This window comes from Bactrocera tryoni, unplaced genomic scaffold (assembly GCF_016617805.1).
Source record: "Bactrocera tryoni isolate S06 unplaced genomic scaffold, CSIRO_BtryS06_freeze2 scaffold_7, whole genome shotgun sequence".
NCBI classification, from domain to species: Eukaryota; Metazoa; Arthropoda; class Insecta; order Diptera; family Tephritidae; genus Bactrocera; species Bactrocera tryoni.
Window position 1 is genome coordinate 17,465,818 of NW_024396366.1, and position 19,478 is coordinate 17,485,295.

The window sequence follows — 19,478 nt, forward strand, 5'->3', positions numbered from 1 at the left end:
TAAAAAGTTAGTTTAACCCTAAAGAAATTAAACCAGGTGGTTTGGATATTGGAATCAGACTGAATTTTCACTTTATTAATTATATTCATCAAAGTTACTATTGCAATGAATTATTGCTTACAAATCATAAGTACTTATTATACTTATTACATATGTTTTGCAAGAAAGTAAGTGCTTGCTTATACATCATTTTTACTTAAATGCTGATTAAGGTAATAACCTCATAACTTAATAGTTTATACAGATTCTTGGAAATATTGTTAACAAAGTGATTTTGTTTTGTATCTTTTAAGTTGATTTTTACAATAGCAAAGGAAATGGTATCATATTACAATTTTACTGATTTCCGGTTGATCTATTTATTTTATTAAGAAATTCAGCAAATTTATCAGTTTTACTGTTTGTTGCTGGCTTATTTATATATGTAACTACTCCACCTTTCAGATTACAATTCTCCTGAATTCTTTTATTTAATATTATTTTTATATATTTGTGTTTTTTTTGATAAGGGCAGTAGCTATTAACAAAATTATAATTATGCTTAATATGTTGCAAATATGTGATACATTCGTATGTATTTTCAATTTAAAAATGTTTTCTATATTTGATTTATGTTCTTCTACAATTTCTTCAAAACTAATTTTTTTCGTGAAATTCTGACTGTCTTTATATTTTACGGTTACAATATTTTCCTTTATATCTTCAACAAAATTTGTAAAATAATAGTCATTAATTTTAATTGAAAAATTATTAAATCTTATTACATGGTTTCCACTTATTAATGGTAGTTCTTGATTACATGTATCATTAATTTTAAAAATGTTTGCATTTTTAATAAGAATTGTTTTTATATTTAGTTGTATTATTTCGAGTTCTTTAAATTTTACAAGATTACAATTATTTTTTTAAAATACAATGTTTGCTTGTTTTCATTTGTTCTAATGATTTATTTTCTTCAAATATCAATGTTTTATTTCTGTAATAAAATATTTCCTCTATTTTTGCATCTATTTCATTGTTTTCTTTATTAGGTATTGGGAAAATTTTTCTTATTTGTACATCTTCTAAATTTTTTTTTGTATTTTTATTCCAAATACTAGAAATGTATTATTTACAATTACTGTTCCTAGTTGTAGATATTTTAGCTTATTATAATCGATATTATATTCTTAATATTAATATTATATTATGTTTGTATATTTTGTCTGTCGTGTTCGTCTATTGTTCCTTTATTTCTGTCAAATCTGTGTCATTAAAGCTATTACTGTCCACATTATCCAAATCTGTAAATTTTAAAGGTCTTTTTATATTGGAAGGATGAATATTTTCTAACTTTTCTTTCTTGTATCTAGGTTGTTCCTTATGCCTAACAGCTTTATAGTTTTTTATAAATCCTTCTTCTCTCTTTTCCTCATAATTTTCTTTTTTCTGATTTAATTTATTTATAATTTTTTTCTTTGCTGCTATTAAATTGTTTTTTATTATTTCCGAATCTACTTCATTATGCTGTACCTTATTTGGTGTACATTTTATTGTTGAGTGACATCTTTCACTATATTTTCTAATTGCTTTTTGTATTAATTGTTTTATTGATAACCCCTTATTTAACTTATATAATATTCTAAATTTTTCTGCTATAGTATTATGGAATCTTTCTACATCTGCATTACCTGTATGACTATTGTTAGATGGATTATTTAATGCTTTAAATTCATTGTCTGCAATAATTTTTCTAGGTTTCCCTACTTTAGTAAAATGATCTTCTAACTGCTCAATAATGGTTATGTGGTTTCTATCATTTAACGAGTATGCTGCACCGAACTTAGAAAATTTATCTACTATTGTCAAAAAATGATGCCCTTTCATTACATACGTATCTATATGTATAATATCATTAATTTTTGAAGGCGTCTCCGAAAGTTTTAATTTTGGTTTAATAGGATTTCTGTCGAACTTAACTTCCTGACTCCTTTTCAAATTGGTTAATTAAAATTTGAATTAATTGCAATAACTTTGGATAATATATTTTATTCTTTATTTGGTTGTATGTTTCCTGAATGCCTGAATGAGAGCTTTCCCTAACGTGATATAAAGAAATCTGTTTGACTGCTTCTACTTCTGTCTTAATATCTTGTGCTCTCATTGTACATTTTATAAATTCTAATTGACTATCATTAGAAAACATTTGGATTAATTTTTCCTGAACTATATTATAATGATATTCTGAAATTTCTGAAAATATTCCTATTTTACCTTTTGTGATATACTTCCTAAATATCTCACTCAAATTATCGAAATCGTATTCCGAAATGAAAATAATTCTTTTACCGTGTATAATTTTTAACTCTTCAGTTTTGTTGTCTGTTAAAATAATTTGCGTCTTATATTTGTTAACAATTTCTTCTTTGATATAAAAATGGTCGTCTAATTCTTCTTCTGCTAAGTGCACTGTTGCTAAAGTTTATTCATCTTCCTCTTCCATATTGTTTATAGAATAATTTGAATTATTGGAAATAATTTCATCCATATTTTCTGAAATAATATTCTCATTTTCTTTTATCCTACTTAAAAAGTCTGCTACTTTATTTTCTTTGCCTTTTAAATATTCAATGTCAAATTGGTATTCTCCAAGTTTTAATAACCATCTTTGATGTCGAGCTGATATATCTTTTCCTTTGTATTTAGAATGTAAAAATTTTATCGGTTGGTGGTCTGTAAAAATTTTGAATTTATTTCCATAGAGGTATGGTCTAAAATAATTTATACTCCACATTATCGCAAGAAATTCTTTATCTGTTGCGGAATAATTTCTTTCGTGGTTATTCAAAGTTCTTGAGGCGTACCACACTGGGTGTCCCTCTTGTGATAATACTGCACCAATCGCATAATTGGATGCATCAGTTGTTAACGTAAATTGTTTTTCGAAATCTGGATAACGTATTATTGGATGAGTACTTATTAGTATTTTTAATTTTTCAAATGCTTCAATATAGTATGTTGGGTCTTTAAGTTTAATTTTAACTCCTTTTTTCAAATACTTGGTTATAGGTTGGGCTATTCTAGCGTAGTCTTTTACGAATTTGCGATAGTAACCGGTGATTCCTAAAAAACTTTTAATTTGTCTTTCTGTTTTTGGTATTTGTAAATTTTCTATAACTTTAATTTTGTTAGGATTTGGCTTCATATCTTCCCTTTTAAAATATGTCTTAAGAACTCTGTTTCTTTCTTCAAAAAATTGCATTTATCAATTTGAATTTTAAGATTTTTACTTTCAAGAATTTTAAAAATTTCGCCTATCGCCCTAATATGTTCATTCAATGATGTGCTAAATATTAGAATATCGTCTAAATACACTACACATGTTTTATTTATATAGTCTCTAAGTATTTCATTCATTAGTCGCTGAAATGTGGCTGGTGCATTTTTCAATCCAAAAGGCATTCTTACGAATTCATAAAGTCCATGTGGTGTTACAAAGGCTGTTTTTTCACGATCTTCCTCTTTTACTAGAATTTGATGGTATCCTTTTGCTAAATCTAAAGTAGTAAAATATTGTGCTCTCCCTAATTTGTCTAGAATAGAATCAATATTTTGCTCTTCCATTTCCTTAATTTGTTTTCTAACTTCAATTTCATGCTGAGGTGGATACCTATACAATTTTGAATTAATCTGCTGCTGCGTTGTAGTTTTAATTTCATGTTGGATTTCCGTTGTGTTAGTCAATTTATCACCGTCTTTAAATAATAATTTATTATATCTTTTGAGCAATTTAATTATTTCTCTATTTTCTTCCTCATTTAAATGATCTAGGTTTAATCTCTCCAATTTTAACTCTGCAAATTTGATTTAAGTCATTTAGTTTATTTAAAATCGAACTTTCTTTTCGGTATTAAGTTATTTTCCCTTTTTCTATATCTATATACGTATTGAGAAAAGTAAGCATGTCCATGCCTATTATAAAGTCATATTTTTGTCCTCTTAATGGTGTAACTTTCCATCTTGTTCTCGCGTTACTAGGTAAGTTAAATTCTTCTGGTGCTAATGTATGCACCTCATACTTTATTTTATCCTCATTTGTAATTGTACTGAATGTTAAAGGATTTTTCAATTTAATTTTTGGAAAATCGTCAATCTCGCTATTAATCAGGCTTAAGCTAGCTCCTGTATCAATTAGTGCGATACAATTCTTTGTATTAATTTTAATTTTTATTTTAGGTGATGATTCCGAGGCTGGTTCATAAAAAAAATACTATTATTAACTTCTTCTTCTCTTGCTATATCAGTTCGTGAAAATCCTACCTGGCCTTGCCTACTCGAGTATAAGCGATCTTGGCTATACTGCGAATTAGGGTGTCCTGCCAATTGAGGGCTCATTGAACTATATTGGATATTATCTATTTCCATCGGTTCGCCTTGGTTTTGCTTAAATTGATTATTTCGACCATAATTCTGTCTATATTGGTTGGATTGATTTTGACCAAAGTTTGGTTTATATTGATTTGGTTGATTTTGATTAAAATTTGGTCTAGGGTTCCCTACCGCTTGTGGTCTTTGAAAATTACCTGAATTGGGTTTATAATTATTATTAAATCTTCCACTATTATATTGTTTAAATTGACCTGATGTATTATGTCTAATATCATTTTCGTATATTTGATTGTATGAAGCTTGATTTTCTCTATTTCTATAATTTGTATTATGTCTTTTTCCTCGATCATAATACCTATTATTATATTTTTCCGCTGAGCTATCTCCTTTTATTTTAAATTTCATGTATTCTGGCCTAATATTACTATCTTCAAATCTTCTACTTGCTATTATTCTTATTATTTCATTTAGGTTCCCTTCTTTATAAATTTTATCTAGTAAGACTCCTTGAGTCATCTCCTTTACTGTATTTACTAACAAACTGTCCATGTTACTTAAGTCAATGTAACTGTCACCCCTATAGTACACTGTCAGTTCGTCCGACTTATATTTAATATTTTGTATTTCTCTCATAAGTTCATTAACGGAACTTACCTTAAGATTCCCAATCTTCTTATACAGATGATGTGGCTCTACTTCGGGTTGATACCTCAGTTTTAATGTTTCCATTATCAGCTGCCAGTTATCTGGTTGAGGTATTTGCTCTAACTGTTGCTCTCTGCGAGCAAGCTCCTCTACCAAGTTGACTGCCGCCATCTGAGTCTGTTCGTTCTCCATTTGTCTCCTGTTATCGAAAGCTCGGTGCCTTGATGATTTAATTTTATTTTCTTTTATGGGTTCGGTTACCTCACTTTTTAAACTTTAACTTTTTGGTGAATTCACGCTCTTTCTGTTTTGAGACGTGTTCACTGCAAAAAAACTTTCACAAAAACTTTTTTTGTTTTACTTGTCCTGGTGAATTAACGCCTTTTAATTTTTTAAGGACGTTTTCACTTTTACAATTAATGTTCACTGCACCCTCGGTGGTGTCGATTATTGCGTCTATCCGGATTGTTTTATATAGTTATTTATATTCTGGAGGGTCTGGTCAACTCCTGAGTTGGCTACAGAATCGCAGAATTAGTTTTGGGATTTATAAAAAACTTTTTGTTATAACGATTTCCAGAAGGGAAAAAAATTTTGCTGTTTCTCGAACACGGTTCGTATCACTGAATCCTTAATACTTTCTAAGGATCCTACCGACTGCGCCAATTTTATATCACGGTCGCGTTCGAACGTTTTTAAAAAGTTAGTACCGAGTTTAACCCTAAAGAAATTAAACCAGGTGGTTTGGATATTGGAATCAGACTGAATTTTCACTTTATTAATTATAATCATCAAAGTTACTATTGCAATGAATTATTGCTTACAAATCATAAATACTTATTATACTTATTACATATGTTTTGCAAAAAAGTAAGTGCTTGCTTATACATCATTTTTACTTAAATGCTGATTAAGGTAATAACCTCATAACTTAATAGTTTATACAGATTCTTGGAAATATTGTTAACAAAGTGATTTTGTTTTGTATCTTTTAAGTTGATTTTTACAATAGCAAAGGAAATGGTATCATATTACAATTTTACTGATTTCCGGTTGATCTATTTATTTCATTAAGAAATTCAGCAAATTTATCAGTTTTACTGTTTGTTGCTGGCTTATTTATATATGTAACTCGCGCTGCTCATATGTACATAAATTATATACATATGCGTACACATGCAAATATGTCACCCCCAAAAACTACAAATATTGCTTTACAAAAACAACAATCGTTGAAATAGGATCATACATACTTATATACGTACACATGTAAATATGCCCGTATGACATTCCCACACAAATAATGCATACATAGCATACATACTTATATGCGTTCACATGTAGATATGTCATCCACAAAAATTACAAATATTGTTCTACAAAAACAACAATCGTCTGAATTAGCATGAGAAATCAATATGGCAGCCAAATTGCCGAAGTCAAAATTTATAGTAAATTATACAACAACAAAATTTTCATTCATAAACACAAGCGCACATTCAACGAGCAAATTTGATTCATTCATAAACCAAAGACCATACCTCTCCCCGAGCATGCCTTTGCCTACAAGCAGCTTTTGGCGAGCAAGGCAAAAGCTAAAATTCATAAATTGAATATTCTTCTGTAATTTTAGGGAAGGAAAAAGTGACAACGTAGTTGGTTTGTCGATTTTCAAGTCAAAAAATATTTCAAAGAAAATATTCAATATTCTCTGATTTATGTGTACAGTCAATCCCGGTTAAGTAGGACTCTGCTTAAATGAAAATCAAATCCCTCCATCATCACTCTTAACAGCCTACATTATATCATGCAACATCTCACGGTTTGTTTTTTGAAATACATAAAAATTGTGGTTTTAAGTACTACCCGCTCAAGTATACGCACTCGCTCATGTACCATATTATATTTTTGTTTTTAACAAACCACAAAAATCTGTACCTTTGATTGTGGCCTATATCCGGGATTGGCTGTATTTGTCAAGGAATGTAAAAAATATTTTGTAATTCGGAAATATTTTTACGCAGCCGCGTCGATATGTATGCAAGCTCACGCAAAAACATACATATTTACGCTGGTTTGTAGGCGGATCTGTACAGCGGCAATCAGTTCTGTCAATTAAGAAATACATTTTACTTATAATTCAAAATTAAAACCAAGATTATATAACAGGCTTTCACATAAATCACCCTTTTCACTATCGTCTGAATCAATTTGAATGGCTTCCTCCATACATTTCACAATATCTTTAGTTAATTCGATTTTTTCGTCATACTCCATTTTCAAAAATATTTATATTTTATTATGTATATTTGTGTACATACATATTTGCAAATTACTTACCAAAAGATGAAATTAAATTTTTTAAATATATTCAAAATATTAATTTCAAAAAAATATACGCAAATGCAACTATGTACTACGAAAGAAAGAACACGAATGCTGAAAAACGCCGCAACGAACTGTTACGAATACTCGGCGCGATTCTCCCCTTCTCGTCGCCCCCTCACCTATAAACCAAGAATTGCCGCAACAAAAGTTGCCACGTGTAATAACACACTTATGAAATGTAACGGAACAATAGTATCTTAAAAATACCCTAAACTAGCTTCTTAGCGTTCTTAACGGCAGAGTTTAGCGGATGTTGAATGGTCAGCAGAATTTACAATATGTTGAAGTGGATTATTGTTTATTTTCATTATTAATTATTGATCAGCAATAATGTCGATCGATTCTGGGAGTTGCAGTGGATGTTTGTTTTAACAAATTTTTGTGTGTTGTTGAACTTTAACAACGACATTGTTGCAATGAATGTTGTTATGTTGAAATAAATATTTGTTATATTAACTTACATATGTGAACTTTATGCGTACGGTTTTTATACTCTCGAAACAATGTTGCTAAGGAGAGTATTATAGTTTTGTTCACATAACGGTTGTTTGTAAGTCCTAAAACTAAAAGAGTCAGATATAGGGTTATACTATATACCAAAGTAATCAGGGTGACGAGTAGAGTTGAAATCCGGATGTCTGTCTGTCCGCCCGTCTGTCTGTCCGTCCGTCCGTCCGTGCAAGCTGTAACTTGAGTAAAAATTGAGATATCATGATGAAACTTGGTACACGTATTCCTTGGTTCCATAAGAAAGTTAGGTTCTAAGATGGGCAAAATCGGCCCACTGCCACGCCCACAAAATGGCGGAAACCGAAAACCTATAAAGTGTCATAACTAAGCCATAAATAAAGATATTAAAGTGAAATTTGGCACAAAGGATCGCATTAGGGAGGGGCATATTTGACGTAATTTTTGGAAAAGTGGGCGTGGCCCGCCCCTACTAAGTTTTTGTACGTATCTCGAAACTACTATAGCTATGTCAACCAAACTATATAGAGTCGTTTCCCTCAGGCATTTACATATACAGTTCAAAAATGGAAGAAATCGGATAATAACCACGCCCACCTCCCATACAAAGGTTATGTTGAAAATCACTAAAGGTGCGTTAACCGACTAACAAAAAACGTCAGAAACACTAAATTTTACGGAAGAAATTGCAGAAGGAAGCTGCACTCAGGTTTTTTTTTTAAATTTAAAATGGGCGTGGCCTCGCCCACTTATGGACCAAAAACCATATCTCGGGAACTACTTGACCGATTTCAATGAAATTCGGTATATAATATTTTCTTAACACCCTGATGACATGTACAAAATATGGGTGAAATCGGTTCACAACCACGCCTTCTTCCAATATAACCCTATTTTGAATTCCACCTGATGCCTTTTCTGAATAATAAGAGTATATACATTAGGAACCAATGATGATAGCGGAATAAAACTTTACAAAAATACGGTATTTGAAAAATATGTAAATGACGTATAATGAAATCTCGATTATCACTTTATCATGCGAGAGTATAAAATGTTCGGTGACACCCGAACTTAGCCCTTCCTTACTTGTTTAAAATCTGTTTACATGTACACATACTTATTTATATGCACATGGCATTGCCTTTTAAGATGTTATCAAAACTTCTAATGCCCAAAGCAAATAAATACATACATATATAAATATATAACTTAATAAACCTATATTAATTATAATTATATTAATTAAATATTTAAGTAATAATACAAATATGACTTTATTATACATTTCAACAGATTTAATGGAATTCATTATTAAATGGGTCAAATTGCACATACATACTTATATACTTACATACATATGTGCATTGATACCAAATATATGGAGAATATCTATAAATGATATCCATAGTTGTTTGCGTATTGTAGATATGCGAATCAGTAAGCGTACATTTCTAAACATTGAAATTAGCATCATTTTTCTCATTTATCACTGAAAATGCTCATTCCTGCTATTTTCGACCCTCCTGTTAAATATTGGTGAAATCCGCTAATAGAGAAGAGTACCCCTTTTTTGTGGTGAAATCCACTAATAGAAAAAGAGTACCCCTCCAAAAAATGAAATATCGTAAATTTGGTGAACCTTCTTTATATTATACGTTCTCTGGTTCAAGTATCAGTAAAGTAAAGAGCTGCTCGAAATAAATTGAAAAGTAAAGTAAGTGCAATTCTCGATTCCAAAGTGTCCACAACCTGGCGAATTTTGAAAAAGGATTTGGATTTGCATTCGCATAAAATTGTTTTCACCTGAGTGGTGTGGTAAATATAAATTTTTTCAAGAAATTGTGACATTGAATGATCTATGAAAAGTAATTATTTAATACCATTAAACTACTTCTTGGGGGGTTATTTGAAGTCATTGGACTAATAAACTGAATAAACTAGACTCTCTTCAATTTTGAACGTGTTAGTCATGACATATCGCTCATTTACTTCAACAGTGTCATAACTCAAAAAACTCATTACATTAAATACAAAAAAATGTGCTCAATATGATGGTTAATATTGTATAAAAAACTTTCTGTGATTAGTAGAAAATTGATGCATTGAAGCGTATGATGAAAAAGTGCCGTTATTCCACTTGTTGTGACGCATCAAATTTTTGCTACAGCATCGACACATTTCAGTTTAACATGAGTCGTCGTCGGGTAAAGATTATTAGTTCTTCCGAAAAAACGATATATTTTGTGTTACAGCGATTTATGTGAAAATTATATTTTTCATGTTGCTAATTTTCATGTAAATAGTATTATTTTGCGTTGTGACTATACTGTTGAAAAATTTTAGTTCCTCATAATTTGTGCAACACAATATGTGACGTTGTTGTTGAAAATAAATTAATTGCGTAACTAGGTATTTTGTTTTGTGACGTTTTTTTCGTGAAAAAATGGGCTGTGTAGAAATGGCGATTTTGTGTTAATATAAAATATGTCATTATTTGCGAAAATAGTATCGGCTATAATATAAAACACCTTCTCATAACGTAAAACGATACACTATTGCAGATAATAAAATTACGAATTACGAACATATTATGTACATCTTGATTTGGCGCTGAATATAGACCTTGCTCAGTAAAATAAAGTAATAAGGTGCCGAATGGATTACAAGGTGTCTTCAAATAATGCATATTGAAGTCAACTTTTTTTTTAAATATTATGTTTCATAAAACCAATAAATATTACCCGCATGTGACTTTTGCGAATTGCAGCAGTATAAATTGTTCGGTTACACCAGAACTTAGTCTTTACTTGAATACTATTTTGTGTTTTTCTATATCGTCTCAATGAAAGAGTGAACTAGTTCGTTATATATTCGTGGTAATTTAATATATTGCCGCATATATTTGATTTTATGTCTGTATATAATAATATTATGTATTATTTACTATTATATATAACCAAGCAAATATTTTTTTTGTAGAACGCCGAACATGAGATTAAAGACAATTTTGATAACATTAAGTTGGTTTGCTAATGAAACTGTGTATTTGGGATTAAGCTATTATGGTCCATCATTGGGCAATGATCAGTACTTTAGCTTCTTTTTGTCCGCGGCAGTTGAATTACCAAGTTATGTATGTTGCTGGTATTTAATGGACACCTTTGGACGTCGATGGCCTTTAAGTCTATCAATGATTTTAGGGTAAGAATTAAACGTTTTGTTTGTATTTAATCATAAACTTTATAAATTATAGAGGAGCTGCTTGCGTTATAACTGTTTCGATTCCAGAAGATGCGATTAATGAAACTTTAGTCATATACCTAATTTCGAAAGCTTTGCTTTCAGCCTCATTTTTAATTATTTACCCCTTTGCTGGCGAATTGTATCCTACCCAAGTTCGGGGTATTGGAATTGGAGCCTCAAGCTATATTGGTGGACTAGGTTTGATTGTTATCCCTTTTGTAACATATTTGGTAAGTTAGTAGTTTAAGATAGACTCTTAGCCGACACGCATGTTTCCTTTGTTATCGATACTGGTATGGTTCAATGCCAGAAGACCATGCCATGCGCTTTTGTGGATAAGGTATACATTAAATTATATTACATTGAAGTTTTCAATACAGTGAAAATATCCGTACTCATAAAGATAAAAACGATATAGCCGGTAAATTTAGAAATGAGTGATACACATTTTTGTAGATCTGTATTAAGCGCAAATCACCATAAATTGATAAGTTTTATATTTTATTAAGCTTATACATATTAAAGTCTGATAATAAAATTTATAGTTCTGAATTATAAACATCCGGTTTAGAACAGTACAATTCGGTGCAGATGATTTTGGCTAATCTATCTCTCGACACCGCAATGCCCATGAGAAAAACGTGGGAATATGTAGAATCGATGATTCCGATGGTACGTATATCTTTGGCATACTTGGCAACAAGACCATTTCCACTTTAAACTTTTCTTTCAAAAAGCTTGCTTTAAGAATATTGCAATTGGAAAATTTGCTCGTTACTTTTCAGCAACAACAGTACAGAATGATTTAGAAGACATCAAAACGCCTTATGACGACTTTTTTATATGGAAATTATATTTCCAAACATTTTTATCTTCAATATAGAAGGTTCAAGAGCTTAGGTGTTTAGCGCCAACAAAAACGTGATACGTAATAGACATATGTTATATAGTATCAGTGGCGGATTCAGAAGGGCAAATTCATCGCAGCCGTGTGCAAATTTCATTTTATAATTGCGATTTTTGCCCATATGATTCTTTCTCTAACTCATTAACTCAGCGTGATTTCTCAGAAAGAATCGATCGTTCTAGCGAAGAAATCAAATATGATAGATACATATGCTGCTTGTAGCGTTCCGAAGTCGAAAACAAAAAGCTGAGGAAAATTTTCGAACCATTTATTCAGACACGAAAAAAATGGCATCGGAACTGAAAGTTGACGAAGAAAAACCAAGAATCTGCGGCCGACAAACAAAATACTACAGGGCCTAAGTGTAATTCCTCTGTTGGATCAGAGAACTTAAAACATAGAGAAGGTGCAAATTGAATTCTGTATGATGTTCGATTGGACGGCTAACAGAGCTTATAAGATTGCGACACGCAATTTCACCATTTTCGCTGCTATTTAGCAGAATTGAGCATTAGGGTGGGTCGATTACGGACTTTTTTCGATTCGGGATTTCTAATAGTGCGCAAAAGTTGCCTTAGTACTTCCTGATTCCAATGCAACTTTTTGTTTTGAGATCGGATTGCATCTTCAACCCCAACTCCGGCCTTGAAATTTCAGAAATTCGCCTAAAATCGTGAAATTGTCTATTGCGCCTGAAATACGCATCTCATGGCAAAATGTATAAAACAAAAGTTATTTTTCACGTCATTTGCTACCGATCATTGTCGTAGGACGAACCGTTCCCGAGATACGAGCGAAAATGCGGCGCGCCACAGCGCAAGGTGAAAATCGACTTGCGGCCACACTTCTTGACGTTGATTTCGCCGAGTGCTATCACTCACATTCATTCACCTACGCCAAAGGACACGTTCGGATAGGTCTCCACACAAATATTTTTTCATCGAGTTCCTTCACTCTTGTCTGTGATTTCGCCGAGTGCTATCACTCACATTCATTCACCTACGCCAAAGGACACGTTCGGATAGGTCTCCACACAAATATTTTTTCATCGAGTTCCTTCACTCTTGTCGTTGATTTCGCCGAGTGCTATCACTTATATTCTCTCAACAGAACACAGAACTCAAAATGTCTGTATCAAAATTTAAATTTAGATAGAAATGTCCTGTATTTGGCATATATCCGTGCAATCTCTCTGAGCCCCACTTACCTAATTACCAGGATGTTCTTTTGTGTTATCAGTTTTAAAGATTTCGTATAGGGCGACTCCGAGGCGACAACTACATATGAACCTAGGAGTAAAGGGGTTACAGAAATAGTTGCAAAAAAGGTTGAAAATACTTTCAAAAAGTCATCTATTCCGATAGTTTCACACACCAGAGTTGTACAAATGCTCACCACATACCATAAGAAATTTCTGACTCTTAAACATATGTTCTTAAGGAACCCAATAGGTTTGAGCTCTAAAAGAGACGACTTTGTCTCTTCTGCCGGAATATTATTTGACATCACTGCTTGTAAATGCATTTATTTTTCTTCTTGCACGTGTTCAAAGGAAAGGAAAGTTCCTATCAATGAACAACCATTTCTCTTGGACTAGAGAACCAGAAGAATTGGTCGCATTGGAACCGTTGATCTACCTGGGAAACAAAAAAGATTACAAAGAAAATGAACGTAAAGAAAGCTTTCAAAACGTCATTCAACATCAACACTTACCAGAAAAGTATCAGCTAGAACACGTGACCATTCAGATCAGACAGACTCTTATACAGACGACAACAATGTAGGTGCGTCGCTCATGGATTCTTCCAAAAACGATGCTGATGATGAATTTTCTCTTCCATCCTCTACAACCAAACAAAACACACTAGTATTAGAACACACAGCTTTAGCTGCCCAAAGATTTGGAGTAAGTGATAGAGCAGCGGCCTTGATTGTTTCATCTGCTTTTCTGGATGCCAAAAAAGCAGGTTTGATAACAGAGGATCAGGCAAGTTTGACACTGACAAATGCAAGATTAGTCGGGCAAAAAAAAGTGTTGGAGTTAAGCTCCAAAACACCGAAAGTGTTGACTCTGTATATGGGCTGTATTTTGACGGCCGCAAAGACAATACACTTACACAAGTCAGCGAAGGTGAAAAGTACTACCGCGACACTGTCAAAGAGGAACATATTTCTCTTATAGCGGAACCTGGGTGTCAATACTTTGGCCACGTCACCTCTCCTTCCGGGTAAGCTGAGGATGAGACGCAAGCTATATGTCAACATTTACAAGACAATTCAGTTGATGTGGTACATCTAGAAGTTGTCGGTGCTGATGGCACCAACACGAACATAGGTTGGAGAGGTGGAATCATTCGGAAACTAGAAGAAAGAATAGGTAGGCCATTACAGTGGGTTGTTTGTCTTCTACATTTCAACAAACTTCCATTTCGTGCTCTTTTCGAACACATAGATGGTGTCTCAAAGAGTCTAAATACATTCTCTGGCGACATAGGTAAACTGCTCCCTGATTGTGAGAAGTTGCCTGTTGTCAAATTTGAAAGTTTTCCATCCTGCCAATTAACTTCTGAGGTTATTAATCCGACCCAACTTAGCACAGACCAAGCTTATCTCTATAAAATATCAGAAGCGGACTTAGCGTCGATGCATCTAGGTAACATGTGCAAATCTCGCTGGCTCACCTGTGCAAATAGAATTCTGAGATTATACTACATTTCTACTGACAAACCAACAAAGGAAATAAAGATTTTGGTCAAGTACATACTTACAGTTTACTCACCTTTTTGGTTCTCAATAAGATTCAACAGTTCAATCAAAGATGACTCGCGCCATCTCTATGCTGCAATTCAAAGGTCGAGATACTTACCTGCTAAACTGCGCAAGGTTGTCGATTCATCCATTCAACAGAATGCTTTCTTTGCTCTTCCAGAAAACATTCTCCTTAGTATGATGACTGACGAACGGATAGAAGTCAGAAAGTTGGCCCTTGACCGTCTTCTGGCAGCCAGAGAAGCAGAGTCTGACACTGTAAATGGAAGGGTTAGATGTAATAAAGTGCCAAAGCTGAATTTCAAAGCTAATAATTATTACGATATGACTAACTGGAAGACTGTTCCACCAGTTCTTTGTTCAGTTTCTAACGAAGAACTCATAAAAGGGCTGTCGGGAGACACTGCAGAGGTATGGAAATTTAGTGAATTCGCCTCTCACACCGTGGCAGTCGAGAAAACCGTCAAACTGGTGACAGAGTCATCTTCTAAAGTTATTGGCCCGCAATCTCGTGATCTTTTTATACGCTCTACACTGAAATCTAGGCAACAAGTGCCAAAGTTTAGTACAAAATCTGATTTTATCAATAAATTTGACACAGATTCAGACTAATACAAGCCTGACATATGGTTGGTTGGTTGGGTTGGGCTTGGGAGGAACCCGAAGAGCCGCCACCTCCACGCGGTGGGTTCTGGGTGACCAATACAGATTAGCTGAGAGCTGCAACAATTTTCACCTTGCGCTGTGGCACGCCGCATTTTCGCTCGTATCTCGGGAACGGTTCGTCCTACGGCCATGATCAAATACCATTTCGGTAGCAAATGACGTGACGAAAAGCTTTTGTTTTATACATTTTGCCATGAGATGCGTATTTCAGGCGTTAGGTAGACAATTTCACGATTTTAGGCGAATTTCCGAAATTTCAAGGCCGGAGTTGGGGTTGAAGATGCAATCCGATCTCAAAACAAAAAGTTGCATTGGAATCAGGAAGTACTAAGGCAACTTTTCCGCACTATTAGAAATCCCGAATCGAAAAAAGTCCGGAATCGACCCACCCTATTGAGCATGTACAATGGCAGAAATATATGTAAAGCGACTGAATTCATACGGGAACGAATAAAGAGAATTGCTTTGTAGAAAAATATATACAAAATATACAAAATCACACAGAGAATGTAAAAAAGAATTCTCTGAGTGACATATGCATGCTTATTTTGTATTATATGAACCATTGTTTTCCGAAAAATGGTAAAAATTTTATGTGATAAAATTAAATAAAAAATAAGTTTAAATAAATTATTATTTCAAAAATGATATTAATTTCGACATTATATTATATCAATTTCGACTATTGTAAAATGAAGATATGCTAAATGAACTTAAATGTGCTCATATAAACACTTCCATTCATTCCTTCCATTTCTTAAAAAAAATTAATGACCTTCATGAAATATGCATATTCGCATTATTTCGTTATCATTTCCATATTTGTACAAATAGAATTGCTATGACACATGCATATGTACATACATATATTATTTCTTTGGCACATTTATCTGTATGTTTACGAAAGCAAATGCGAGCCATATACATACATATGTACATCTATATACCCTGCGAAAATTCCATAACCGATTCTCAAACACATTCAAGCATTTTTACCAATACATAAAAAAGCATGTTGAAAATTTGTAGTAATGATTGGCAAAAAGAAACAACATCAAACTTTCACATTATGCTTTATTCATTCGCGCATATTGTGTGCATAGGAATGGAGCAATGTTCCATTTTACCGAAAAAGACCAAAACGAAGAAAATGGTGTTGCCCAATCGACAAAATCAATTAATTTGCAAAGCTTTTTTAGAAGAAGAGAAAGCAATTCCACCTGTTGTGGCATCTATTTTCATGTCAGTGGCAGCACGACATATGTATCACAATTAATTGCATATTTACAAGTCAACGCGAAAGCCGCAAAAAGACGCGCGAGTGAATTAACGAGAACAAAACAATTACATCAGGTGAGTAAAGTGATATTATTTATACAAAAAATGAAGAGGAAAACATTTTATAATGAAATGTGCAAAGTTAAAAAGGAGTGTGAAAGAAGTTCAGTGCGATACGAAAGTTTATCGGAATTTGCGCGTGCTGATGGGGAAGATGGCGAAGCTGCCGCGGCTGCGCTACATTCTACTCCTGAAGATTCTTTCTCATTTTCCGGCTCAGAATGCCAGTCGGAAAATGAAAATGAGGTTGTTTCAAGTGCAGAAAAGTGCAAGCATTTAAAGTTATGGGCAATTAAAATAATGTCTCAAGCCGTATTGAGCGATTGCTCAGTGTTTTAAGAAAAAATAGGAGTGCATGATTTGCCACTTGTCTAAACTGTGCTTGAAACAACAAAAATTAAATCGATTATAAAGAATATCTCCGGCGGAGGGAATTTACGTATATTGGCATTCAAAAGCATTTTATGAATTAATAAAATCACAAATGTCTTTGCAGATATCATATCTTTTCACTTTAAAGGGCACTTCTGGGGATATTGGCGGAAGTTATGAAGCGAGTTTTTGGCGACGAAGTCCTCAGTTTGTTCAATTGGAATGGGAGGTGCGGGAAGAAATCGCTTTCAGAATTTAAAATAGTTAGCGTGGCTCTATTTGGTAATTCATACTATTGTTAACTTTATTTACCAAGTTTTCTGTTATTATGTTTTATTTGTTTCAGAAATTTTCAAACTGCATGGACGCATCGACTTCGAAAAGGAAGTCCGAAAAGAGCGTTGAGCAAAGCCACAACAGGCAAAAGCAAAAACGCTATTTGCTGAACAAAAAAAACTTATAACAAAATTGTAAATTTTTCTTAAAATACTAATATAAAAGAAAACATACAAAAAAAATGGATTTTTATTTCTAAATATATTTTGCGGTATTCCATTTTGGCAAGTAAAAAACCTTAGTATTTCACTTTGTATTTAACTGCAAAATGACGGTCAAAAAAATTGTCAAATCACTAGAAGTTTTACTCTCATTTCACCACACATTTTCTCAAAAAATGACCGTCAGTAAACTAGTAAATCTGCGGAAAAGCTACTAGTTAATCTACTGGTAAAACACCGGGCACATATAACGTGAATGAGCGGTGCAGCTATACATTTTGTTATGCTACTAAGCTTTGAGTAAGAACGGTATATACAATCACACAATTAGGTACGCAATGAAAAGAAACGGTCAAAAAAGTTCCCATGGCTCTTAAGAGTGTGACTGAAAGATTTACGGAAAGTCCCCGTCACGGCTCCAGGTCGTTTTACTAGTCATTTTACCAGTATGCTTCTCGCAGGGTATATAAAATTAAGTGGCAAAACTTCCTGTTCGCATACTCTTCCTAGACGGCTTGCCCGATTTCAAGGGGTGATTGGGGTCTGTTTCGAGGGTGCACATAAGAAATTTAATGTGTGTATCATTGCACGTTTTGCAAAACAAAGAAACAATTAATAAAACACATTTACATCGCATGTTGATTGTTTTTGCCTGTCATTCGTTCTTTCTATGGATGACTGTCAAGCTAACAAGACATGCAGAACGTAAGTGTTCCGAATGCACTGAGTGTATCGAAAAAAATTTTTCAACATTGTGTGTATTTTTATCAGATTTCAACGTGATTAACATTCTGCGTACAACACAAAGCAGGTGAGTATTGTTTTTGTTTCATATGTGATGCCATGCGGTTCGATTGTCGCTTGAAAATGCGCGGTGTGTGTAAAAAAAAGTGTTTCAACATTGTGTGTTTTTTCCAGATTTAATTCCATCGATTTGCTACATTTATTCGAACCGATTTTGTGTTTTCTGCTGACCGTGCAACACACACAAAGCAATTGAGTAAGTGCTTCCATGCGGTTCGGAAATACACTGTTGGTGGGTCTTATTGCATATGCGTGTGTGGGTAAAATACATAGTTTAAGATGTAGTTTTAGGTTAATTTTTCCATTTTTATTTATGTACTTCAAATATGCATATTTTTATTTATATACTTCAAATATGCATACTCTAGCATGACCACCGGGGACAACACTAACTACCTTTTTCGAGTTGTGTGAAAACGATGAATTTGCAAGAACATTGCTATATTCCGAAATACCACAATATTTCACTTGGAATACATCATCGAAAACATTTCAACCACGAAAGCAAGGGGAGCGTGTTGACAGTTATCCAAATGTCCGTAAAACCGATGCCATAAGACGCACTTACACCATCCATCCGAACAACGCTGAATGTTTTTATTTGCGTCTGCTATTAGTCAACGTGCGCGGACCAAGATCATTTGATGATTTGAAAACTGTTGACGGTCAGTAGTGTGCGACGTATCGTGAAGCATGTCAGCGATTGCATTTGTTAGAAGATGATATGCATTGGGACACCGCACTTCATGACGCATCACTCACATCTCATCCAATACAAATACGCGTACTATTCGCCATAATAATATCTACATGCCTTCCGTCAAATCCGCAATAACTGTGGAATAAGTACAAAGACTTCATGACCGATGACTTATTAATTTTGGCGCGTAATCGAGCATCGGACGCAGACTTGCTATATACGTTACAAATGTATAATTCTGCTTTGATATTGGTTGAAGATCTGTGCCTTACAATTGCGAATAAGGCATTAGCGCAACTTGGCATTACTG

At 33.3% G+C, this 19,478-nt stretch overlaps 1 protein-coding gene across 1 annotated transcript in view; it reads left to right on the plus strand.

The window, feature by feature from the left end:
- LOC120781817 (carcinine transporter-like) overlaps positions 1–19,478 on the plus strand; it is a 401,142-nt gene that overhangs the window by 312,685 nt on the left and 68,979 nt on the right. Inside the window, exons 7-8 of the mRNA XM_040114037.1 lie at positions 10,852–11,073; positions 11,126–11,345. Of these exons, the coding sequence (XP_039969971.1) occupies positions 10,852–11,073; positions 11,126–11,345 (442 nt within the window). The remainder of the gene's footprint in view (positions 1–10,851; positions 11,074–11,125; positions 11,346–19,478) is intronic.